General features: G+C 39.2%; 2 protein-coding genes across 6 annotated transcripts in view; one reads left to right on the forward strand and one right to left on the reverse strand.

Moving 5' to 3' along the window:
* The window catches only part of LOC121868607 (nuclear pore complex protein Nup54-like), a 34967-nt gene that overhangs the window by 7157 nt on the left and 1094 nt on the right, over nt 1-26716 (reverse strand). Inside the window, exons 2-5 of one of the 4 annotated variants that reach the window (XM_042369418.1) lie at nt 20130-20223; nt 4592-4642; nt 3376-3423; nt 2783-2830 (exon numbers count right to left, since the gene is read on the reverse strand). In XM_042369418.1, the coding sequence (XP_042225352.1) occupies nt 2783-2830; nt 3376-3423; nt 4592-4642; nt 20130-20136 (154 nt within the window). In that variant the 5' untranslated portion in view covers nt 20137-20223. Of the gene's footprint in view, nt 1-1855; nt 2674-2776; nt 2831-3375; nt 3424-4591; nt 4643-20129; nt 20967-26716 lie in introns of those variants that run through there. The other 3 variants (XM_042369397.1, XM_042369407.1, XM_042369428.1) reach the window with 3 other exon arrangements.
* Nucleotides 5521-26716, forward strand: LOC121868618 (vasorin-like). 2 transcript variants are annotated; one of them, XR_006089432.1, is made up of 8 exons: nt 5521-5708; nt 9276-9506; nt 10221-10397; nt 11108-11323; nt 16486-16697; nt 17109-17632; nt 18408-18604; nt 25907-26716. XR_006089432.1 is itself a non-coding variant. In XM_042369441.1 (7 exons), exons 2-7 carry the CDS (start codon nt 9285-9287, stop codon nt 18533-18535), a joined length of 1479 nt encoding a protein of 492 aa, XP_042225375.1. In that variant the 5' UTR covers nt 5522-5708; nt 9276-9284; the 3' UTR covers nt 18536-20507. The 2 variants fall into 2 exon arrangements, 1 of the variants encoding a protein (XP_042225375.1); XM_042369441.1 differs by lacking the exon at nt 25907-26716 and having other exon boundaries at nt 5522-5708; nt 18408-20507.

Below are 26716 nucleotides of genomic sequence, written 5' to 3' on the forward strand. Positions count from 1 at the left end.
TGCACTGAGTTCCAGCTAGGTAAATATAATCTACATAATCTAATATATACGCTGAAGTTTATTGTCTTCTATAGATATAACAAACAAAAGGACACATTTATCTATAACCCCATGAGGATTAGGAACACATAGTAAGGCTCTCCAATGTTCACTGTCTTCATTACTGAGGCATCAAGCAATAAAATACCTAAACAGATACATACCAGAGAGACAGAAGGCCATACCCACTCCTGTATTGAAGTCATGGAAGCATTGAAGCACTATTATCTGGCCTGTCAACTGCTGTATTAAGAGTGTAGGTGTCAGTGTGCCAACATGATCTTCATCGCATTTTTCTTTATCTCATTTGTGTCCTCAAATCTTGAAACCTTCAGCGGCATCATCTTAATTTTAGAAAACAGCCAAAAGTCGCAGGGAACCATGTCGGGAGATGAGTCTTGGGTGTATGGATACAACCCAGAAACGAAAGCTCAGTTGTCACAATGGAAGTCACAGGCATCACCAAGGCCAAAGAAGGCACGGCAGGTTCAGAGCAAGGTGAAGCTCATGCCGACAGTTTTTTCGACTACCAGGGTATTGTTTATTACGAGTACGCTCCAGAAGGCCAAACAATCAATAAAGAGTACTACCGGGGAGTTCTCCGTGCAGTGCGTTGTAAGATACGAGAGTTGTGGGAGGCGGGGGACCACCACAACAATGCTCCAGCCAGCCCACTCATCATCCCATCTTGTCCAGGATTTTTTTGCCAAACACAGGATCACACAGGTCCGGCAGGCTCCCTACTCTCCTGACATGGCTCCCTGCGACTTTTGGCTGTTCTCTAAAATTAAGATGATGCCGCTGAAGGGTTCGAGATTTGAGGACACAAATGAGATAAAGAAAAATGCGACGAAGATCATGTTGGAGATCCCAAAAACTGACTATACAAAATGTTTCCAGCAATGGAAGGACCGCTGGGCTAAGTGTGTTCAGTTCCAAGGGGCCTACTTTGAAAGGGATTAAAGTCTCAACTCAGTCAGTAAGCTTGTTTTTTTTTCACCTGCTAAAGGTCGGATACTTTTCGATCAGACCTCGTATAAGGACCTTTACCCTACAGACAGATATTGAATAAGTGTGTCTTACCCAGGAGGTGACAGAAAACACTTACCCTATTGAGTTGACAACATGATGAACTAACTCCACCATCAAGTACAGTCCCCATCACTAGTGCACTTACAGAGGCTAGTCATATAAACATTCCACAAATAATTATCTTTGATATGTTGTTTTAATATGATTCCATAGTACTGTATGTTTAATATTGTGAGTATCCTCCTGTCGAATATAAACAGACACACGGCTGACACATTGCACAAAACCTGATGAGCCCTTGTAAACACACCAGTGAAGGGGACTGTACATACATTATGAGGAGAAAAGCAGAGGCATGAAAGCAGTAAATTATAATGTGAAACTGAAATAAGTAAAGCAAACTATTAATCTTGACAGGACAGATTAAGCATGATGTGTGATGGTCCCTACTGGAAGCTGAGGTATTGTTATTACAGTATAGGAAAGCATTAATTATCAGGAGAGTTAAGGTAGTTTATTATCTTTATCAATGGTTTTAACTCCACAGGCATACTAAGTTCAAGCTTTGTTTCTTACAACTGCAAAATTTGGCGATTCATAACAAATCGCAACTAGGCCTTAACATCATGACAAATCAGAACAAAGCGTCCACACCAGCATTTTTTAACATAATCACAACACACCTAGTCTTCCTACCAGCAGTACTCATCACGACCATAACACAACACAGCCAACACATAAATCAGTACACAAGTATAGTATACCATGATAGTGCTGTACTCACTACTTGTTCCCGGCATTGTGATAGTTTTCCCTCCAAGACTGCCAAAGCTAAACATAGATGGCTTGGGAGCCCCTCCACCAGAGTTAGACAGAAAACCAAACCCTGGTAATTGTATAAACTAGTTAAGGTAGGCGTCCACACAACACTTCTCAGATGTTAATAACTAATATTGTCTCTATAACAACAAGATCACAACCACATGATGTAAAGACAACACCAGTGTCACCAATGACCATTATTGTGTTGTACTGTATAATGTAGTAATATATTCTGACGGTAATTAATCTCTCCCTCATGGAACTGTCTCCCTTAATAAAAGGTGAGGAAAGAAACAGCAGTTCTAGGAGACAGTGAGTCAGGCACCACAGAGGACATGTGTGACTCAGGCTCAGCCAGGTTACACAGCCAACACTTGAGGACTGTGTGTACGAGCTGATCATAATGTCAGAACAGGTCCTCACCGCGCAACCGTGTGACCGGCCTGAAATGTTGGTCCTCGTGATGTCATCCGTAGCCAACGTCACCAAAAGGACACCGGACTGTACTGTATAGAGTAGGTGGAGCCAACATTCTGTCTCCCCTCCACACTTTGACACCAGAGAACATCTCAACAATGTATCCAGAGAGATGTGACAGCCTGATAAAAACTTACAAGGTAAACACTGCTGATAAACTGGCATGCTGTTTGACGACAGTTCTTAAAACATCTACAGATAAAATGAAGTAACTAAATATCTTAGTCAAAATTTGGGAGATTTGTTTATAAAAGAGAAGCACAAGCACTGTAAACCTGAACTATACGGCAAAAGTAATTCAGAATTAATCATTTTTAACATAACTAGAACCAAAATCTGAAAAAATATAGATAAAAATTACATTAAAGAAACAACACCACCACTTCATACTCCATCCATGCCTCACCTGTACCTGAACTGGACACTGCCGGGGTAGGTGTACCAAAAGGTGTCCCAAAGGCTGTAAAAGCAATGGAACAATAAATATAACAACATCCTATGCACTTTTGTCTGCATTACAGTACAGCAATCCATTACCGTACACCGAGCAATATAATCAACATAAACGTGATTGATGTATGGTAATTAACAAGCGTCTTTGTGTGAGTTTACCAGATGATACTATTACTGGTAGATGAACTGTACCCTGTGCTATAACTACTGAGGCCAAATTTATCTTCTTTAATACTAGGACATCTACTGTTTCAGGCTGTGATAAAGAGCTGCCCTGGTGTATATTACTGTACTGTACCTCCACCATATCTGAATACTCATTCTCTGGTTTCTTCCTGTACTAACAATGGCCAATAAAATTCATTAATAACAAAGATCAGACCGACCGCCCAAATGGCTCTTAAGCTGATAGGTGGTGAAATGTTAGATCAATATGGGCCAACTTTCCAAGGTAGAGAAGACTCAACTCACATCAAGACACAGACATATAATGGGATAAAAAGTATTATGTCAGTATTTCACTTTATCACCAAACATAGAGAAGACTCTTACGTGTCGCCATGGTTGCAGTGCCTCCGGTCGTGCCTCCGAAACTGAAACCTGCAATTTATATCAACTTACAGTTTTGAAAGGATACAGTACAGGGCAGAGTACAGTATATAACAAAACTACATATAACCTGTTAACTGCTCACAGGGATGTTTACAGAAGCAGTGTTGTAATAAAATATATCATATCTCCCTCATCACAGGTTAGATGCCAGAAGGTCACACACCAGCTCAAGAGAACCCACCTCAACCGTGCTGCAGGTACAGTGAAGGAAAGGTGATATCCCCAGACAAGGTACGTATCATGCATGAAACTATATCCCTATATGACTGCACGGGATGACTCGAAGCATGATCCACGAGGCATTAATCAACCGCCCCCCCCCCACTCATCTCTACTACTGCGATGCTTCTGCCACATCTTAACTGGGGGTATCACAATGGATATAAAGACACCTTACCTTCACTGTACCTGGCCAGCAATTTATTAGGATCACCTAACCTAACCTAATCTCCAGGGAGCCAGAGGAAACAGAAAGTTTTACCCCAACTTTTGCTGAGACTAACCTAACCTTTATATTCGTATGTTTCTCAGTACAGTACAGTGTGTATCCGGCAAACAACCTCAGAGAACGTTCCCAAGCTCCTCCTAGATATAAAATCACAGCTGCTGTAGAATCCACTCCACTTAAAACATGAAATCAATCACACTGTCATAGTCCTGAGGTTGAGTACGGTTAAATAAAGAGTTCAGCTTACAATAATCACCATAACTAGTACAAGAACCAGAACTAACCAGAGTGTTTAACCCATATACACAATTGGGGAACTTGGAAACTTTACCCTAGTGAATTATCTACAATGAAGAGAAAAGTTATAGTCAGCAAAGACACATCCCATCACTTAATATACAATACTGCAATGACTTGTCCACATAACCTTGAGAATATCCCCTGCCTATAGTACAGGTTATGGTGTACGACAACCCAACAAACAACCTATGATGCAGCCAGAGCCACACTGTAGTACTGCACAATAACACACAATACATCACTAAGACTCCCTCTAGACGCGTTGGGTGAACGGTTGCTAAGACTTGGCCAAGAAATAAGCTGTTTTATAAGTAATCCACATGTAGGCCTATGATAGTAATTATCCACTAGGGTTATTGGATACCCTTTTTAAGTCAATATAGTTGTTTTAATACCCTTTATGCTCACCTCCAGTTCCTGTTGTAGCTCCACTGGGGGCAGGTGTTCCAAAACCAAAAGCTGTGATGAAAAAAATAAAATAATAATAATAATAATAATAATAATAATAATAATAATATAAATTTGAGTAGCTTCAGTAATGACCAATAAACAGAGAATGATCAGCTTTACCCCACAAGTTAAAAATAAAAGATTAATTCAAATACAGTATCTTTTCATAGTCCGACCCCACACTAGGCAGCTCTGTTATAATGTACATACTAAGCCTCTGGACTCATGACAGTAGTGACCAGGTCGGACAGACAGACAGAGGATGGGAAAGTCTGCCTTATCATAGGTCACATTTTACCAGAACCTGACTCTTACCATTGTTATGTATATATTTATAAGGTAATGTATTTATAAGGCCAAAATAATCTTGTTTTATTTTACTACTTCTAACATTCATCACTCTGGGGTACAGCTGAATAAGTTGAAGCTTACTACAGTACTGTACTTCAATAATGAAACATATTTAAATACAATCATTCTGTACTAAATCACCACTTTTCTGATCATACCACTACAGTATTTCTACACGTGACATTCTAATACCATATTATCATTAACAAGCTGGGTTAAGACTCCAATAAATTAGTACCCGTAATAAGGCTTCATGGCAACTGTGCGAGTCATCCCAGGTGTCTTCTAGATCTTTCCTGAAGGCACCAGATAAGATCCACAGGAAATGGCTTAACACAACCCTTCCACACTCTGTACCTGTATTCCCCACTTTACTTGTTGAAGAGCCTACACAGTTTATACTTAACCTAAATACACCCAATTTATAATCTATATAATGACCATAAGCTTTAATTAATCAAATCAATTAAAAGAATAATTACACTAAGATTCCAAAAACACTTCATAGTTAAAGCAGAGACACAAGATGATGACGTAGAATCCAAGACTCACATCCTGTTTATAAGAAAAGGAGTCAGTCTCAAGTACAGTATACTGGACAGTATTTCCCAGCTTCGAGTTGCTCTCAGTGTAATTACAAAGTGCATCGTCTCAGGAGCTCAACATACAGTAAATGAATATTTCTCCTATACCCTGAAACACCTAACAGTCTGCATATATCCAGGTATGAGTGAACAGTTCATATTTAGCTTTAACTTAACATATACAGTAGTGACAAGGAGGAGAAGTAAGATCAATTCTCGCTACTTCTTTTTCTTTTCTTTTAGGTCTTGATATAAAGATTGAATCGTCATCTATTACAGTGATCCCTCGGTTAACGAACGCCTCGGTTAACGAAATTTCGGTTAACGAACTGCCTTCCATAAGGATCTTCAATTCGGTTAACGAATTTCTTACGAACCGACCTCAACATGTTTTCGCTTGCACTGGCCGGGTAACCAGCTTTAGTATCAATCCGCCAATACATTAATCGGTTCTAGGGCTTAAATTCCTTACTACAGTATTACCCCGCTTAATGCGGTTTCGCTTAGCGCGTTTTACCGTATACGCGGTGCCTCGCCAGAGCCTAACTTTCACTTAACGCGGGTTTTTTCCACATATACGCGGTGATTGTCCGGCTGGAGAGCTATTTTTAGATTCGCCCCACCCCGCACCCGCCACCCTGCCTGACTGCCTGTTTTAGCTCATAAAATTCATACAAATTACCCGGTCAGAATATAATTTACATTGCTGGAATTCTTACAATTTGGTGATCATTTTGAATATAAACATCATAGATTTTGCATTAGACATACAAATTTTAGATGTAATGTTTACTCTGAGTAAATATGTTATCTTTTGTGCAAAATATATGACATTTATATTCAAAATATTCCTGGTCTTACAAGGAATCCAGCAATGTCAATTGTATTATCCTAACTTTAGTTTGAGGTATTATTTATTAAAATTTAGTGGTTTTCCCCCAAAAATTTCTCAGAGAGGGAAGAGCCAGCAGTGTAGTGTGAGGAGAGGGGGAGGGAGTTGAGTCCATTATTTGAATGGACATTAACTTGGCGACTGTATTTCTCTATTTCTCTTAAGTATTAATTGTGTGCATGTGCCATCATAAAATTAAGATGTTCTTTTTACTAGAACATAGGTATTGTGTCGGAAAAAGTGGAGTTTGGGGATTGGGCCAGTTTCTATTGGAATTAATCCCATATGTTCTGTTGTTCACTTAGCGTGGTTTTCACTTAACACGGTACCCTGTGGGTTTTATTGACCGCGTTAAGCGGGGTACTACTGTATTTTAATAAATATCAAGAAGTTTATACTATCCAATAATTTTAAAAGTTTAATATTCAATTTTTTAGTCATTTTAACTATTATTGAACATAATTGAAGGTAAAGTGACTAGTGTAATGCGCGGCATCCAGCCTCTTAACACAGCAAACAGGCGTTAGTCTCTCTCTGTTTTCACTGGAGGTAACATCTTGCTTGAGACTCTCTTCAACTAAATGCTTTTTTTCTGTGTTTCCAAGCAAATTATTGGTCATATTGAAATATATTTTACATATTGACAATATATAATGCAGTGCAGTGTTGATTTAAAGAAAATAATCTTGAAATACACCAAGAGAACTAAAATTTTATGGGTGAAATGGTGCCATGGGGTGACTTCTCTTCCACCCCAATGCCTTCTCTTCTTCCTTCTCCTCCACCCCCATTCTAATTCCCATCATCATCATCATCATCCAGGAGCCTTCTACATACACACCTCAAAGTAAGTGAACTTTTCTACCTTTTTTGTTGAATTTAGGAAATTTTCGGTGAACTGGAACCAATTACCCAAAAACCCATTGAAACAATGGTTTATGTTAGCGAACTTTTCGGTTAACGAACAACCTGCTGGAACGGATTGAGTTCGTTAACCGAGGGACCACTGTAATACTATGGCAAATAATATTCATAAGAAAAAGAAAGACAAATCAATTGGTGATCTTTAGGAGGAATGAAAAATGTGGTATTAATGATGAGCTGAATATTGTATTGTATATAATTTGATGATATTCATGATTTTTACAATTTATCTCATTACAAGAACAATACTGTACAGTGGTCCCTCGGTTAACGAACAAAATTCGTTCCATAAGGTCGTTCGTTAACCGAAAATTTCATTAACCGAAACCAATGTTTCAATGGGATATTGGGTAATTGGTTCCAGCTCACAGAAAAATATATACAAAGTAAAGCCAGAATATAATTCACATTGCTGGAATTCTTATAAGATGGTGATTAATTTGAATATAAACAAGCTAAAATTTGCATTAGACATACAGTACAAATTTTAGATCTACAAGATGTTTAGAATTTTATTAGGGAGAGCAAAAATTTTATCTTTTGTGCAAAATATATGAAGTTTATATTCAAATTATTCCCTGTCTTGCAAGGATTTCAGCAATGCAAATTATATTATCCTAACTTTAGTCTGAGATATTATTTATTTTTAAACCTGTAAACCTAGTCTTTTTCCCCAAACGTTTCTAAGGAAAGTGGGGGGTGGGGGTAGGGAAGGAGGGAGGGGGGTGAGGGAGGGAGGGATGGAGGGGGGGTGAGGGAGGGAGGGAGGGAGGGAGGGGTGACAGTGACATGTTTGACAGTTGGCGCCTGTGGTGTGAAGTACAGTATTTAATTGTTAATTTATGTCCTTTAGATTGACTTTTTGTGCTTTGCTTATAAAATTTAATAGAAGTGACATAGGTGAATTTAATTTGCATTGCTGGAATTCTTATAAGATAGTGATAAGTTTGAAGAGATCACTGAATTGGCTGAGTACCTCCTCAGCTTATCAGCTAATGTTCAAAACAAAATGTGATTTTCGTAAGGATTTCGTTAATCGAATTTTTTTTCGTTAACCGAATTAAAGATTCTTATGGAAGGTAATTCGTTACCCGAAATTTCGTTAACCGAGGCGTTCGTTAACCGAGGGACCACTGTACTGTAATAAGAGGTTAACAGCTATAAACTAGTGTGTGAAAAGTTTTTGGTCTGCAGCAATTTCTTTACTATATTTTTTTCACTTCACGTATACCTAAAGTACTAGCGTGGGGTCGGCCCTCCGAGTCCTTAATTCCTTCACTATGGAGGGGACGCCACGTTTTGTATCGTGGTTGGTTAACACCATCATTCAGCTAAGAGGAGACCACTCACAGTACACGAGGGATTAACCCGTTTGGTGCTCTGGACAGTTAAAGATATAATCTTGCTACCTCCACGCGATATTATTCAACTGAGAGAAAACCTCCAGCACTGAGAGTTAAAAACCATTACAAACACATGAGCCAGACTGTTGGGTGTTCCTGACTGCCACATCCACTACCCCCAGATATTATTGTTGACTTATAACAACATGAGAGAAAGCTGGTACAAATAAATTCTTCCCATACATAACAACATCAAGAACTGTGTAGGACAAACTAAAGAGCCCAGTGTCCAATATATTTCAGAGCCAAGGAACACGAGCTTCTCTGACAGACAAGAGACACAGGTGACATGTTCCCTCTAAGGTGTTGGCTGGTGGAGTGGAGGTTGTGGTACTGTACTGTGAAACATACAGTACAGTACAGTACATTATAATGGATACTTCGCTATACTGTATTATAATCTGAATTTATATCCTTATACACTACTGTATTTATTTAGCATGACACCATTTTGCTCATCAGTAGTCACGTCAATATTTCTTTAACAGCAACAGGCCATGGAAGGTGTAGTGCTGGTGGTCTGTAGCCTCATTGTGGCCATGGCCTACTGCAACCCTGTTGAGTGTCCAGCCAAGTGTGAATGTGACAGTCCAAGGATCACATGTGAGGGAGGAACAATATCCATACTAGACAAGAGACTCACAGCCTTGGTGATACAAGATGCTGATCCACCCATCACTACACTCAACCATGCCATAACTCAGCAACTGGAACATCTTGTACGGAAGTTATTCTCTTTTATCTATTTCATTACCTTATGGTATTTTTATATTATTAGTTACAGTTCTAGAAAATCTTAATATACTAAGACTCCAGAGATCCCTAACTCACATGCAACCCCTGAACCATTTATTTGCAGCCTTCAAACTTTCCAGTAATAGACTAGTTACTTGTAGGTGTGGTGGAAGAGTTTTTAAATGAAGTTCAGAACAGCATACAGCATTAATATAAATGACACTATTTAAACAATAAACAGGGAGAATAAGGACTACTAAATATGTTGGCTGGTGGACGGAAAGTATTGTTCAATGCAGTAATAGTGTACACAAGATTATGATTGTCTTGTTACCATTAGTGTGTATGTATCTTAATGTAAACACACATGCACACATGCATGTGCACACACATACACACACACACACACAAAACTTCTATATGTATATACAGGTACACAAATCACTTCCAACTTTTTTAATTCCAACAGTAAAGATTACTCAAGCAAAATTAACTGTACTCTGGACTCAGTGAGTACTCTAGGCTTTATCAGGAGGTACTCAGCATGCTGGAGTGTAATCTATCACTCACTCACACCTATAGTACTCTTCAAAGGATTCATAACTCTTCCTCTTGAATGAAATTTCTGGAAATATTATATTAACTTAGATTAACTTGATCACTATAACACAGCCTCCGTGCACTGCTTTACTGAACAGGTGAAGCTACAGCTGGACTCGGTAGGCCTGACAGAGATAGACCCCGGAGCACTGGCAACAATACAACGCCTGGAGACTTTGGAGATAACCAACAACCGCATCGCTACGATTGGACCCGCCACCTTCCGAAACTGTGGCAAATTAATTTACCTCAATCTTGAAAATAATAATATTGAAGTGAGTATAATTATTACTGATCTATCTATAATCAACTAAATATAATAATCACTGATCCATCCACCTGACTTCCCAATTAGATGACTATATACTGAAGCTATCTTAGTATATAACACTGACTATATAGACCATTCCCAATTAGATGACTATATACTGAAGCTATCTCAGTATATAACACTGACTATATAGCCATGGTATATACTGTACTCTATTTCATCATTAACTTATTGGTTATATGTCTATTATTCAGTGTATCCTAGATCACTACTGTCTATGGAAAACTGTTTGTCATGTTACTGAGTGGAAGCATTCATGCACCTGACCTGACCCAAACTAAAGTAAACTGAACTAACTTAATATAATCCATCTGAACCTAACCCAACCTAACTAAACTTAACCCAACCTAAACCAAACTAACTTGACTTAACCCAACACAACCTAACCTAACCCAACCTAACAAAACTTAACCCAACCTAAACCAAACTAACTTGACTTAACCTCACCTAACCCAACACAACCTAACCTAACACAACCTAACCTAACACAACCTAACCTAACACAACCTAACCTAACCCAACCTAAACCAAACTAACTTGACTTAACCTCACCTAACCCAACACAACCTAACCTAACCTTTATACAATTTACGTCATCAAATAAATAACACTCACTGTCATTTACCATAACAGACGTCTATAATCTCTCAACAGGTAATTGAGGAAGGGACATTCACCTCGCTGGATAACCTCCATCACCTCAATCTGTCTCACAATGCCTTAACCACTCTGCCGAAATATTTACCCACCAGACTCCAGGTTCTTGACGTGGAGTATAACCGGATAAGTGAAGTCCAAGATTTATCCTCCGCTAGTATGACATCACTCAACCTGTGTCATAATGACATCTCCCACATTGACCCAGACCAGGTATGATGTTGTCAATTCTCTTTGTTTGTCTATTGTCTCTTTGTATGGGCCCACATATGTACGTACATGTAGATATCTCACACTAAGGATTGAGGTAAGATAGAAACTCACAATGCATTCTGTATATACCTGTATTGTATGTACAGTACAGTGCTAGGGAGTTGCCGTGTGGTGAGAAGCTTGCTCAGAGGTCCTGTTGGGTGAGGAGCTTGCTGAGGGTCTGGTTGGTGAGGAGCTTGCTCAGAGGTCCTGTTGGGTGAGGAGCCTGCTGAGGGTCTGGTTGGTGAGGAGCTTGTTTGGAGGTCTTGCCCGTTCAGGAACGTGGAGTAGAATGGACTTCAATGGCGAGACTGAGAGCTTATATACTCGGCCACCGGAAGTAAAACCGGATGTAAGCTGAACTCCGCCGCTATGGTATGCGGCTAGGCTTGTCAGTTGTAGGGGAGAGTATCCACTACAATACTCCCCTTCCCCTCCGAGCGCTGCAGGAGACTTGTTGTCGGCACGGTTGTATACCACTTGAGAGACATGTTAGGGTTTGGAGAAGACTGGTGTGGGACCGCTGGTAACGCATCTTCAGAGCATCCCACAGGGCATCGAACTTGTGTGGGGAGCTTCTGTGCGTGAAGCTGATGCAGGACAGTGTTGGGAAGCCTGTCCGTGTGCCTGGAGTTCAGTCTACACATCTCGTCCCAGAGACGTGCAGGCGTGGAGTTGCCGAGGGAGAGAGGGAGTGAAAAGTCTCCGGGTAGGCGAAGGGGCTCGCCTAGGGTGAGATCTGCTGGGCTGCAGTCCATGTCCTCCTTGTGTGATGCACGGATGCCGAGGAGCACTAAGGGTAGAGCATCCGTCCAGTTGTAAAGGTCGTGCTGTCCTTGATTGCGTCCTTCAGCTGCCGGTGGAACTGTTCTACCATGCCGTTTGATTGAGGGTGGTATGAGGTAGTGCGGTGCCTAGAAGTGCCGAGAAACTGTAGGAGGCTGTGCCAGAGTCGTGACTCAAACTGGGCTCCTCGGTCAGTGATGACGGTCGTGGGGGGACCAAAACGGAAGACCCAACCGGACAGGAAGGTGCAGACGGCAGACTCTGCTGTAGCATTGGGCATGGGAATGGCTTCTGTCCACCTGGTGAAACGGTCGATGCAGGTGAAGATATAGGTGTTACCACAGGATGATGGAAGAGGTCCCACGATGTCGAGGTGTACTACCTGGAAATGTCCCTGTCAACAGTACGCCGGTTGGTCTGTGCATGGCAGCTTCTGTCGAGAGTTACTACCACTCTCTATCATCCATGAATCTATTCAGCCTCCTTTTAAAACTTTCCAGCGTTTCAGCACTTACTACAAAGTTGCTAAACTTGTTCCACTCGTCCATCACCCTATTTGTGAACCAGTTCCTTCCTATCTCCCTCCTGACCCTTAACTTATCCAACTTAAATCCATTGTTACGAGTCCTATCCTGCTCTGATATTATAAGAACTTTATCTATATCTCCTTTATTGATTCGTTTCACCAACTTAAATACTTCTATCATATCTCCCCGCACTCTTCGTCTTTCTAGGGAATGCAAGTTTAGTTTCTTTAACCTATCTTGATATGGAAGGTTTCTAAGTCCCGGAATCATTTTCGTCATTCTTCGCTGCGCCGACTCCAGTGAATTGATATCCATTCTATGATAAGGGCACCAGAACTGAACCGCATAATTGAGGTGCGGTCTGACTAGTGCAAGATATAGTTGCAATAAGACCTCTGCACTCGTGTTCCATTAAAGCACTGTTTTCTAGGCCGTAGGTCCGGGCTTACAAGTACCCCTAAGTCTCTTTCACAAGTCGACTTCTCTAGGTTGATGTTGTTAAGTCTGTATACATTGAGAGTATTTGTTCTTCCAATATTAAGTACGCTGCTCTTGCTGGTGTTGAATTTCATTTGCCATTTTTCTGACCACTCCTGCAGTTTATTTAAATCCTCCTGTAGTGCATTTGCATCCTGCTCTGAATTAATCTGCCGCCCTATTGTGGTGTCATCCACAAACTTGCTTATGTCACTGCTGATCCCAGTATCTAGATCTACGCTGACCCTCTGTGTTCTATCGGTGAGCCATGATTTTATCCAATTTAAGACTTTCCCCTTGATACCATGAGCCTTAACTTTTCTCCGAAGCCTCTGATGCGGTACTCTGTCAAATGCTTTGCTAAAGTCTAAGTAACTAACACTGTAATTTTCGTCATTATCTACTACCTCGAAGACTTTCCTAAAAAAGTCAGCAGATTTGTTAGACAAGATTTTCCCTTAGTAAACCCATGTTGAGGGGTCGTAGATTAATTTGTTTTTCTCTTAATGTGATCGGATGCTATTTGCTATAATTGATTCAAGAAATTTCCCCTCTACTGACGTCAAAGTAATCGACTGGTAATTTGACGCTGATGCTCTGTCTCCATTTTTTAATATGGGTACTATATTTGCCTATTTCCACAAGTCTGGCACAACTCCCATGTCTAATGATTTTGTAAATAAATTTACGAGGGAATCCGCTAATCTGTTCCTTACACGCTTTCAAACCTCGAGGGAAGATTTCATCTGGCCCTGGTGATTTTGTCTTCTTTAATTTATTTATCTTCTTAAGAACATCCTCTTTTCTGATAGTGATTTCTTTAATTTTTCTTCTTCATTTCTCCTAAATATCAGTTCCACCTCTGGAATTTCCTCGTGAATTTCTTCTGTGAAAACTGATAAGAAGTAGCTGTTTAATGCTTTGCTTATTTTCTCAGTATCATCAATCACTTCTCCTCTCTCTGACTTTAAAGGTTCCACTTTTCTCGCCCTCTCCCTGAATCATCTCAAATCTCGCATATACACCGCACAACGAGAAGCATTCGACAAAAATTGGACACACCTGAAACAACGGGGTAGCGTCACACTATGCCACTGTGACGCTGTAACCGGTGACGACAACCGCCAACACAAAGCGTATCAATCCCAGACTCGATGTCAACAGATTATGTACATGAGACTGAGCCTAGGGTACAGGTACCTATGGGAGTACATTGGCAACCCTGAGCCTGGCCGCACTGTTTATAAACTTTGTGGCCAACCCGACTCCCACACCCTCCGTCACTACATCCTCACTTGACCTCCTCCTACAGGTCCCCAGCCGTTATCAACACCTCTTCCCTCCCTGACCAGATATCCCTCCTAATAGTGACAGGCCTGGCACTTGACATTATTAGGGACCTGCCACGCTTTGCCATAAACAGATGAAATGTACCGGGAACTTTTCCCCCACACACTCATCAATCCGTCACTTTATGTAACTTGCTGACAAAACCTGACCCTTCAGGCTTCCACACCCTTAATGCATGAGTCATAAAGGCAAATATGAACTTAGCATGCTTCGCAGTCGGGCACTGTAAACGCTTCTGCGCTTCACCTAGCGCAGGATTTAAGGGGGTTCCCAATAAACTAGCCCCCTCCAGGGCAATCAAATCTTGCTATCCTGATATCGTAGTCCCTCTTTGCCTTCCTTACATTTTTCTTAACATTCCTAGTGTTGTAAAAATCCTCGGTCCGTTGTGTCGTATTGTTTCACACAAAATCATTCACGATACTTTTTGGACTGAGTGTACAGGGATCCATCAGTATACTGTACTGTACTATAAAAGGGTTCCATTCCTGAAAAACCCTTAGGTAAGTTGAGCAATGCCTGTAAGTTTTGTTCAAGTGTTATCTGTGTTTAATAAGTAATGTTCCAGATGTTATTTTAAACTCTTCTGTGACCTGAATCATTGACATATACACACTTGAGTTAGGTTAGGTTAGGCTAGGTGTAATTATGTATACTGTACTGTACTCAGATGAAGGTTTATTCCACCATCTTATCAACACAATGATAATGACCTTTACTGCCAATGATGGGAGATGTATAACCAGCAATTACCAACGTCTCAGTAAAATATCTGACAGGATAACTATAACAGGCCATTACCAACGTCTCAGTGAAATATCTGACAGGATAACTATAGCAGGCAATTACCAACGTCTCAGTAAAATATCTGACAGGATAACTATAGCAGGCCATTACCAACGTCTCAGTAAAATATCTGACAGGATAACTATAGCAGGCAATTACCAACGTCTCAGTAAAATATCTGACAGGATAACTATAGCAGACAATTACCAACGTCTCAGTAAAATATCTGACAGGATAACTATAGCAGACAATTACCAAGGTCTCAGTAAAATATCTGACAGGATAACTATAGCAGGCCATTACCAACGTCTCAGTAAAATATCTGACAGGATAACTATAGCAGGCAATTACCAACGTCTCAGTAAAATATCTGACAGGACAACTATAGCAGGCCATTACTAACGTCTCAGTAAAATATCTGACAGGATAACTATAGCAGGCCAATAAAATATCCAGGATAACTATAGTCTCAGTAAAATATCTGACAGGATAACTATAGCAGGCAATTACCAACGTGTCTCTCAGTAAAATATCTGACAGGATAACTATAGCAGGCCATTACTAACGTCTCAGTAAAATATCCATAGTCTCAGTAAAATATCTGACAGGATAACTGACAGGATAACTATAGCAGCAATTACCAACGTCTCAGTAAAATATCTGACAGGATATTACTCAGTAACTAATATCTCAGTAAAATATCTGACAGGATAACTATAGCAGGCAATTACCAACGTCTCAGTAAAATATCTGACAGGATAACTATAGCAGGCCATTACCAACGTCTCAGTAAAATATCTGACAGGATAACTATAGCAGGCAATTACCAACGTCTCAGTAAAATATCTGACAGGATAACTATAGCAGACAATTACCAACGTCTCAGTAAAATATCTGACAGGATAACTATAGCAGACAATTACCAAGGTCTCAGTAAAATATCTGACAGGATAACTATAGCAGGCCATTACCAACGTCTCAGTAAAATATCTGACAGGATAACTATAGCAGGCAATTACCAACGTCTCAGTAAAATATCTGACAGGACAACTATAGCAGGCCATTACTAACGTCTCAGTAAAATATCTGACAGGATAACTATAGCAGGCCATTACCAACGTCTCAGTAAAATATCTGACAGGATAACTATAGCAGGCCATTACCAACGTCTCAGTAAAATATCATTATTTTTCTCAGATTGAGCTGAAGAATCTCAAGTCGCTCTGCATTGGAGGAATAAAGTTTAATCTGAGCGATGATCTGGTAAACCACAACAAGCTTCCAGTTCTTGAGAGTCTACAGCTAAAAGGAGATCCAGAGAATAAACTGAGAGTTACTAACAAGATTCAGGAAAATATCCTCAACATGACAACACAATCACTCAAAAACCTGGAGCTGTCCTATTGTGGGTAAGAATGTTTCCAGTCTCACTTAACCTATACAAGACTTTGGTGTACCTTTCAGACCTCAGTGTATCCTTCAGACCTCAGTGTATCCTTCAGACCTCAGCGTACCCTTCAGACCTCAGTGTACCCTTCAGACCTCAGTGTACCCTTCAGACCTCAGTGTACCCTTCAAAGAGGCCACAGAGTTTAACAGCATATTCACACTTCCATCTCTCCAGTTCCTATTGATGTTAAATTTAAGTCACATGAAGATCAGCACCAAGCTTATTTCACCTTGATACTAACCTAATATAACCTAACCTTAATTTACCTGAAATCCAAGTACAGTATACAATAGAGTACGGTACAGTATTGATAAGTTTGCACATTTTTGTATTAACTAAAATATACCTAACATCTACTTTTTTCTTTCAGACTAGCAAGTCCAAAGATTTTCACCCAGGCCAACAGCAAACTCCAAAATCTCAAAGCAACAGATGTAAAACTGGTCCCGACAAGACTAAGCTTATGGCCTAAGTTTGAACTTCCCAAAATAGAAATACTTGACTTGTCAGGATCCCCTTATCTGACAAAACTCTTCTTAACCTCAAATGCACCAACAACCTTACCTGACCTTAAGATTCTTAAAATGTCCCACTGTTGGATAAGGGACTTTCCCGAGTCTCATTTTGAACAAAAAACACCAAACGTCAAACAGCTGGACATAAGTCATAACCCACTTGAGTGTACGTGCTATGGAATCTCTTGGATCCCAAATTACGTGAGATACGGGAAGCTTATTCTCCTCAACGAAGAGAACACAATCTGTGCTATCCCTAAACACCTCAAGGATATCCCACTGTTAACAGCTTCTCTCTGTCCCATCATTCCCACACCAGACACCACTAGTACCCCAGCGACCTACACTACGTCCCTGGTTACTTCAGTTGACACAACAGGTGAGCAGCATAATTACTGTACACAAAAGATCTTAACACTGTACTATTTATCTGTAAAGGTACGAGGGAAAGTCAAAACGTATCTAAAGCTTCTGGACAACAACAGCTGAAGTTCCCCACCAACCTGTGAGCTCACTGTAGGTTATGTTAAATATGGTACAGTACACCACAAGACCATCCCTGAGCCTTGTAGTTGCCCACATGACCAGTGACAACCACCAATGATTCCTTCACACTGTTTGTGAGAGATTCATCACCTTATAATTAGATGTGTAAATAGGGTATGGTATTGAATATCTTTAGTGGTGGTTGAAGTGATTCTATTTCAGTACAGTATCACATAAGAGGCCCAGCCACTAAATCTTCTGTTCCATTTATTTTTTTAACTTTGGATAAAGGTGATTGGGGTTGTGTAGGTACCAGGTACAGTATCTAATATAACACCTAACAATATTCCTCAGTAAACAAGAGCTAACATGACCCAACAAGTTCTTAGTCTACCTTAAACTCACATTTTCATAACATAATATGAAAAATTTGGAAACTAATTTCCTGTTAGGAACAACAAAACTACAGTGTTAAGTTTGAACAAAATCCACACGATTGATGCCATATGTGTGTCTTTACTCCCACCTGTGTAACTAACAGTACAGTACAGTACAGTACAGTACAGTACAGTACAGTACAGTACAGTACAGTATTTCATTTCCAACTTGGTGGATAGAACAAGTGCACAAAGCTTCATATAAAGATATTAAAACATTCCTTCTTTCAGTTATACCTGAAGAGTCACATTCATCAAGCCCTGGGATGACTACAACCAACAAAGGAAACCTGCTGCTGGTTTCACCTGTGATCATAATGATTTCTTTCATCACACTGTGCGTGTGCCTCATTGTTTGACACTACAAGAATAGCGCGTTCAACGTTAAAGAAAACAGCAGCAACACAGAAGAGGCCGGAAAAAACAATGTTGCTACGGCTGAGAGCAAAGATCAAACATCATTAACGCCAACTGACACACAGAATGGTCAGCATGACAACCTGTTAAATGAGGGTTACACTGTAAGCCCCAGTGACCCTGAGGAGAAACTTTAGGCAGATGCAGGTAATAGAAAGGAACAATACCAGTGTTGTAGCTTCTGTAGGCCCACCTGGGTAACTCAAGCCTTCCTCACCAAACTTAATATCTCACAGCTTGTGTTGCAGCAACAAGTATTCTCATAATATCTGCACCAAGGAACATAAACTTTTGTTCATCCGACTGCATAATTAGGCTCGTAGGGATGCTATCATACAACAATAACTGCATTAGTGGCTTATTGTAATGTGTGTGTGTCACAGGCACTACACTTGGGCTACAGTACAGTACTGTAAGGTGAATGTTCTGAGACAATGCTGTACTGTACTGTATTAAACTACACTACAACAGAGTCCATATTCATCTTACTAAAAATTATCCAGAAATCTTCTAGACTTACAGGCCAAAAACTTACGGAGATTATGACTAGTCTTGCCTGACATGTACTGTACAGAGGCAGCTCATGTGTCATGCTGTAAACAGTGCTGAAGGGGACTGCCTCACCCACCTACTATACTCACTACAGATCAATAACTTGTGATGAGTACAGTAACAACTTTAAGCACTATATTGTCATCATCATCGCTGGTTTACTGCTATTTTCTACACTTTAGAGGGTCAGCTGATGGCAAGGTGTCGTGGCTGCCATCAGGTAAATGTCAAGCAAGTTTTACAGCTGGATGTCCCTCCTGTCACTCACTCAGTTGTATACTCTAAACATCCTTTAATATATTTTAACGATATACTGTCTATTAAAATGTGAATACATTTTAATATTCAAATTTTCTGGATGATGCAGGTCTAGATCAAGTGATGCTCTGTGGTCCAAGTCAGTATTTTGGACAAACTAAACCACTCAGAAAAAACTCACCTCATAAATATCTTCAACTATGACATATACAGTATAATTAAATACAAAATGGCCACAAGTCAGCCATTTTTCAATATAGATTCATTGAGGACTATTGTCTTCTTACTCTTTACATTTATACAAATTTTAATAGGAAAATATCTCCAGTTGTTCCTCGATAATGAATGGTAAAAAGTTTAACAGATGAAAATAACTTCGAGGCGACAATTATCTTCGTCAACCAGAATATAGAGATTAGTCACGTCGTCCCTTCCCGTGAAATTCTTAAGTGACCAACATGATGAGTTACTTACACCTGAACAACCATAAAACATAATAATTCCAACTCAAGAATATAACACCCATCTACCCTTTCTCTTTACTCCTTTCCCATTTAAAACAAATTTACAAACATGTGAATATATTAATACTGAAAATTATTCCCCAATAATTCAATTCATTCACGTGGTAAGTCAAAACACGGAGATTCATAAATAAATAACGACACAACATACCGGACTGGCACGGCTACAGAGCATCAGTCGGTACACAAAATAATAACTTACTCGACATTGTGAATTAAGACGAACAACAACACTTCTCTTGTAGGACGTCGGTAAGGATGTCTGCCGTCAATACCAATCCTCTGGGGTTGAGAACCTAAAAAATAAGGAAAGGTTTTAGGAGACCCGGCGCCCCTCTCGGTCGTAATTATCATGAGCTTCACGTGTAAATCATTTATTCCCTCACGTCGAGAACACCACAAATTAGTTACAGGGTTTACAGTTTTTATATTATTAATTTCTCAATTTTTTGGGGGGTTCTCAATATGGATCTACGTTCACCTACAATGTGTCATTAATGTACACCATTTTTTTTCATTTTAATACAGTTGCTTTCAATAATTGTTTCATACACAATAAAGCTTCCATCAAATACTACAATATATTGTATGATTTATTCTACACAAGATGAACCTTACCTAAATAAAATACAGGTAACCTTAGATTTATGTGAATTCATCTCAGAGTTAAAATACAACAATAGGTTACTGTATCATCTTCTATTATCTATAATTATATAAAAAAAATTGTTTTCTTCTTCTATAAAAACAATTTTTATTACACCCTTCACCCGACCCCACACTAGGCAGCTCTGTTATAATGTACATACTAAGCCTCTGGACTCATGACAGTAGTGACCAGGTCGGACAGACAGACAGAGGATGGGAAAGTCTGCCTTATCATAGGTCACATTTTACCAGAACCTGACTCTTACCATTGTTATGTATATATTTATAAGGTAATGTATTTATAAGGCCAAAATAATCTTGTTTTATTTTACTACTTCTAACATTCATCATTCTGGGGTACAGCTGAATAAGTTGAAGCTTACTACAGTACTGTACTTCCACTAGCGTAGCTAGGGGGGGGCGGGGGGTGCGGTCCGCCCCGGGCGGCACTTTTGGGGGGCGGCACTTTTGGGTCTGCTCATCACCCATATCTGCAGCTACTGGAGACGTTAATCCATCCCTTTGTATCGGCGGCAAGTTAATCCTTGTCGTGTCTGACCTAACACCTGACCCACATCATCACGGCCACGTCATGAGCTGCACCCTTGCTATGCGCCCCCCCCCGCCACACACACACAACCTGTAACTTGTTGAGGATTAAGGAAACAACTTCAAACAAGTACGCCAGTGAGCTCATGTGGTGTGGGTCAGGTGTTAGGTCAGACACGACGAGGATTAACTTGCCGCCGATACAAAGGGAAGGATTAACGTCTCCAGTAGCTGCAGATATGGGTGATGAGCAGACCCAAAAGTGCCGCCCCCCAAAAGTGAAGGATCACGAGATGCTGAATTGCCATACGACATTGAAATGAGGAGAGAAATGTTTTCTTCGCTGGACAGAGTGATCCAAGAAATAACTTTGAGATTTCAACAGCTTCATGAACTTGCTGAGAAATATGCCTTCCTTACCCCATTGAATCTTTTGGATGATAAATATGAGTGTCAAATAGATCACGATCACGACGACATTGATAAAGAGGAGTTCCTCGTTGAGAGAAAAAGACTTCAGCATTTTGTTGCTGTTGCTGCTATAACTATTAAAGACAGAATACAGACGTGGAAAGAAGGCCCCCTTGAACTTTTGCAGTTTATTCAAAAGTATAACCTTAGGAACTCGGTTCCAAATATAGTAATAATGCTGAGGATTTTCCTCACAATTGCTGTTAGTGTTGTTACCTGTGAGAGGAGTTTTTCGAAACTAAAACTGATCAAGAATTACTTAAGATCTACTATGAGCACCTTGCGGTTGAGAGATCTTGCCATACTGTCTATAGAGCGACAATTGACAGATGAAATAGTTTTTGACTATGTCATTGAAGAATTTGCCAACAAAAAAACAAGAAAAGTTACTTTGTAGAAAGTTGTAGTTTTCATTTCAGAAATAAAGATGGTCCTAATTTTTTACACATTTTTTTACTTTTTTCCCTATCCTATATGTCATTTTTGCTTTTTGTTTAACTGTTACTTATAAAGTTTAAGCATGTTTGGTGTGTATTTAAAGCATACTATATTTGAGTATGTGAAAGTACAGTAATATTATAATGGTACACAAACTATTTAATATATATATATATATATATATATATATATATATATATATATATATATATATATATATATATATATATATATATATATATATATATATATATATATATAAGAGTGAGTCACTGTGCAATATGTATTTTTTGTGGGGGGGGGCGGCAAACTCAAGGGCCTCCCCGGGCGGCACACATTCTAGCTACGCCACTGTGTACTTCAATAATGAAACATATTTAAATACAATAATTCTGTACTAAATCACCACTTTTCTGATCATACCACTACAGTATTTCTACACCTGACATTCTAATACCATATTATCATTAACAAGCTGGGTTAAGACTCCAATAAATTAGTACCCGTAATAAGGCTACATGGCAACTGTGTGAGTCACTCAGGTGTCTTTTAGCTCTTTCCTGAAGGCACCAGATAAGATCCACAGGAAATAATATTGTATACCGTTACACTGTGTACAGCTACATAGTGCCTCGTCTCAGGAGTTCAACATACAGTATATATGAATATTTCTCCTATACCCTGAAACACCTAACAGTCTGCATATATCCAGGTATGAGTGAACAGTTCATATATAGTTTTAACAATGATGCTGTACAGAATAATAGGTTCAGAGAGTTATACAAAAGGTAAACATAAGTGTCAAACTATACTACACAGTAAGACCAATTCTCTCTACTTTTTTTTCTTTTCTTTTAGGTCATGATATAAAGATTGAATCATCATTTATTAATACTATGGCAAATAATATTCATAAGAATAAGAAAGACAAATCAATTGGTGATCTTTAGGAGGAATGAAAAATGTGGTATTAATGATGAGCTGAATATTGTATTGTACAGGTGCTCCCCAACTTACGACGGGGTTAGGGACCCAAATCCAGGTCATAAGTCCGATTGGTCGTAAGTTCGACATAGATAAAAAAATAAAATTAAAAATAAAAAAAATTTCAAAAATAAATAAATAAAAAATCTACAATGAAATACAGTACAGTCGGCCCTTAACATACCTTACGCGGGTTTAGCATACACAGATTTGCAAATACGCGGATTGCCCCACAGGAGGAATATTCTGTACATTGAAGTAATTGAAGTACATTCAAATCGCGCGCCATTCAACTCGCGCGCGGCACCGAACACGGGACACCGCCTGCTCCCGCAACCTCACACACACACACGCATAGCTCTCCCTCACTCAGTCAGTCTCGCTGTAACCACGCGTGAATTGACATCAGCATTGTAGTTGCAAAAATATTACACTTCAGTGAAGGTATTATATCAAGCACAGTATGAATAGAATATCACTAATACATGTATAACAGTATTTTAACCGAAAACTATTAAAAAAACGAGTAACATATCTTGAACATCAGAAGGTTAGGTAAAGTCTTTTGTTTTCATGTAGTTTATCCTAATTTACATTGAAATACACCACGTTTCAGCAAAACTACTATTTATTTCTGAGAATATGGAAATGTACATTAATATTTTTGCTGAAATGACGTACGTATTACAGTGGAAAGTGACGAAGGCAATGACTTTCGCTTTCTTTCGTTCAAAAGATGTTGCCATAAGCGCTTTTAGAATGGTTTTCAGTTAAAAGACTGTTGTATTACAATAATATTCTACCTTAGTTCACTTGTGATGCAACAGTTTTTTTAACTGAAAACCATTCGAAAAGCGCTTACGGCAACATCTTTTGAACGAAAGAAAGCAAGTCATTGTTTTCATCACGATTTTATCCCACTTTCCACTGTAATGCGTACGTCATTTCAGCAAAAATATTACATTTCCGTGAATGTAGTATATCAAGCACAGTATGAATAGAATATCATTGTAATATAACAGTATTTTAACCGAAAACTATTAAAAAAATGAGTTACATCTCTTGAACATCGAAAGGTTAGGTAAAATCTTTTGTTTTCGTCATGCATTTTATCCTATTTTACATTGAAATACATCATGTTTCAGCAAAACTACTATTTATTTCTGAGAATATATTCATTCAGGCGCAGTTTAGGTAAAATAAACATGTGATGTAACATTTTTTTAACTGAAAACAATTCGAAAAACACGTACCCTCTAGCCCTGTTCAAGGAGAAGACTGGGAGGAGCTGTTTGGTGCTGAAGACGATGACAAGGAAAATGATTTTGATGGATTTTAATGAAAATATTCAGAAATATGGTATCGTAGTATTTATTCAAGTGAATTAGGATAGAATATTATTGTAATACAACAGTAGTGACGATGTGGAGGAGGCGGAGGGATAGAGCGGGGAGGAGTGTTGACTAGCGGGAGCAGGGACGAGTGGAGATGCCAGCCAGTACATTACGGGTGTACAGTATTAATTGTTTTTATAGCTCTTTTTGCATTTTAATATTAAATACTGTACATTACTTTTCAACAAAACTACTACTTATTTCTGAGAACATGGAAATGTAATATTTTTGCTGAAATGACGTACGTATTACAGTGGAAAGTGACGAAAGCAATGATTTTCGCTTTCTTTCGTTCAAAAGATGTTACCGTAATCGCTTTTAGAATGGTTTTCAGTTAAAAAACTGTTGTATTACAATAATATTCTACCCTAATTCACTTGTGATGCAACAGATTTTTTAACTGAAAACCATTCGAAAAGCGATTACGGTAACATTTTTTGAACAACGAAAGAAAGCGAAAGTCATTGTTTTCGTCATGATTTTATCCCACTTTCCACTGTAATATGTACGTCATTTCAGCCAAAATACTACATTTCCATATTTATTTCTGAGAATATATTCATTCAGTCGTTAAGGTAAAATATACTTGTGATGTAATATTCTAATGAAAATACGGTATCGTAGTTTTCTTTTGTTTCAAATTTAATTAACAAAGATTGATGTTTCAAATGTGATGAACAAAAATTTATGTACAGTATCTATAAATAAACTTTAAAAAATGAATACTTTGTTTTACATCGTCCTGTGCATACCATACCATGGATTTGGCTACTTTGGGCTTGCTATGATGACGCAAGAGATCTGCCCTGGCAACTGTACCGACACTCACAGCTGGTGGTGCGTTGGTGCGTCATTTCCATTGTTTACTGGTAGTTACTGGTAAATATTTTTCAACCTAACGAAACCATTACCAGTTTAGAGGTCGACCCCCAATTTTTTGCCAAATAATTTGGTCTTAAAAACTCGAACTACACACAGGTATATACAGTAAATAAGGACAAGGGGGGCCAGGGTTTTTTTTTTGGGGGGGGGCAAAAGTACACGGATTTTTAACATTCACGGGTATCTCTGTTAACTAACCCCCGCGTATGTTAAGGGCCGACTGTACAGTAAAAATAATAAATAATGAGATGTGGATACAGTGTGACTGAGCACTTATCTTTAATGTAGTCAGCTGAATGCACACGGGGCCCCCATAATTTTCCATTTACAGAATACATGGAGACTATATTAATTGGATGAAGCAGAGGAGGAGACAGGGCTGGGTGGGTCATCACTGTCGCTTTCTTCAGACAGGTTTATGTACTGTGGAAACTTGCTGGTTGAAGGTATTGGATCATCTTGAGGGAGTGAAGAGGCAGCACTGGTGGGGCGTGAGGAGACAGCACTGGGGGACTTCTTAAAATAGATGTCCAATGCGTGTACCGCATTGTTCGATACTACGTTCAACGTTAAAGAAAACAGCAGCAACACAGAAGAGGCCGGAAAAAACAATGTTGCTACGGCTGAGAGCAAAGATCAAACATCATTAACGCCAACTGACACACAGAATGGTCAGCATGACAACCTGTTAAATGAGGGTTACACTGTAAGCCCCAGTGACCCTGAGGAGAAACTTTAGGCAGATGCAGGTAATAGAAAGGAACAATACCAGTGTTGTAGCTTCTGTAGGCCCACCTGGGTAACTCAAGCCTTCCTCACCAAACTTAATATCTCACAGCTTGTGTTGCAGCAACAAGTATTCTCATAATATCTGCACCAAGGAACATAAACTTTTGTTCATCCGACTGCATAATTAGGCTCGTTGGGATGCTATCATACAACAATAACTGCATTAGTGGCTTATTGTAATGTGTGTGTGTGTCACAGGCACTACACTTGGGCTACAGTACAGTACTGTAAGGTGAATGTTCTGAGACAATGCTGTACTGTACTGTATTAAACTACACTACAACAGAGTCCATATTCATCTTACTAAAAATTATCCAGAAATCTTCTAGACTTACAGGCCAAAAACTTACGGAGATTATGACTAGTCTTGCCTGACATGTACTGTACAGAGGCAGCTCATGTGTCATGCTGTAAACAGTGCTGAAGGGGACTGCCTCTCCGTACGTTTCATTTTTGCTTTCGTTTAGTATTTTATGTTAGGTTTGCTTAGATTATGATGGATTAGGTTTGTACAAGTTAGGTGAGGGTGAGGTTAGGTTAGGTTAGATAGCTTTGTTTGATTAATTTCCTTAACAATAAACTATATAACATAATTATCTGGTAATTCTGAACACGTCGGACGTAAACAAATGAA

The sequence above is a fragment of the Homarus americanus genome, unplaced genomic scaffold (assembly GCF_018991925.1).
Source record: "Homarus americanus isolate GMGI-L3 unplaced genomic scaffold, GMGI_Hamer_2.0 scaffold32583, whole genome shotgun sequence".
NCBI lineage: Eukaryota > Metazoa > Arthropoda > Malacostraca > Decapoda > Nephropidae > Homarus > Homarus americanus.

Bases quoted from the DNA above. Each gene is read 5' to 3' on its own strand.
- LOC121868618 (XM_042369441.1), top strand. From the start codon at position 9,285: ATGGAAGGTGTAGTGCTGGTGGTCTGTAGCCTCATTGTGGCCATGGCC. The intron at 10,398-11,107 runs GTGAGTATAATT...ATCTCTCAACAG, and splicing joins TTGAAAATAATAATATTGAA to GTAATTGAGGAAGGGACATT. The intron at 17,633-18,407 runs GTGAGCAGCATA...TCCTTCTTTCAG, and splicing joins TACTTCAGTTGACACAACAG to TTATACCTGAAGAGTCACAT.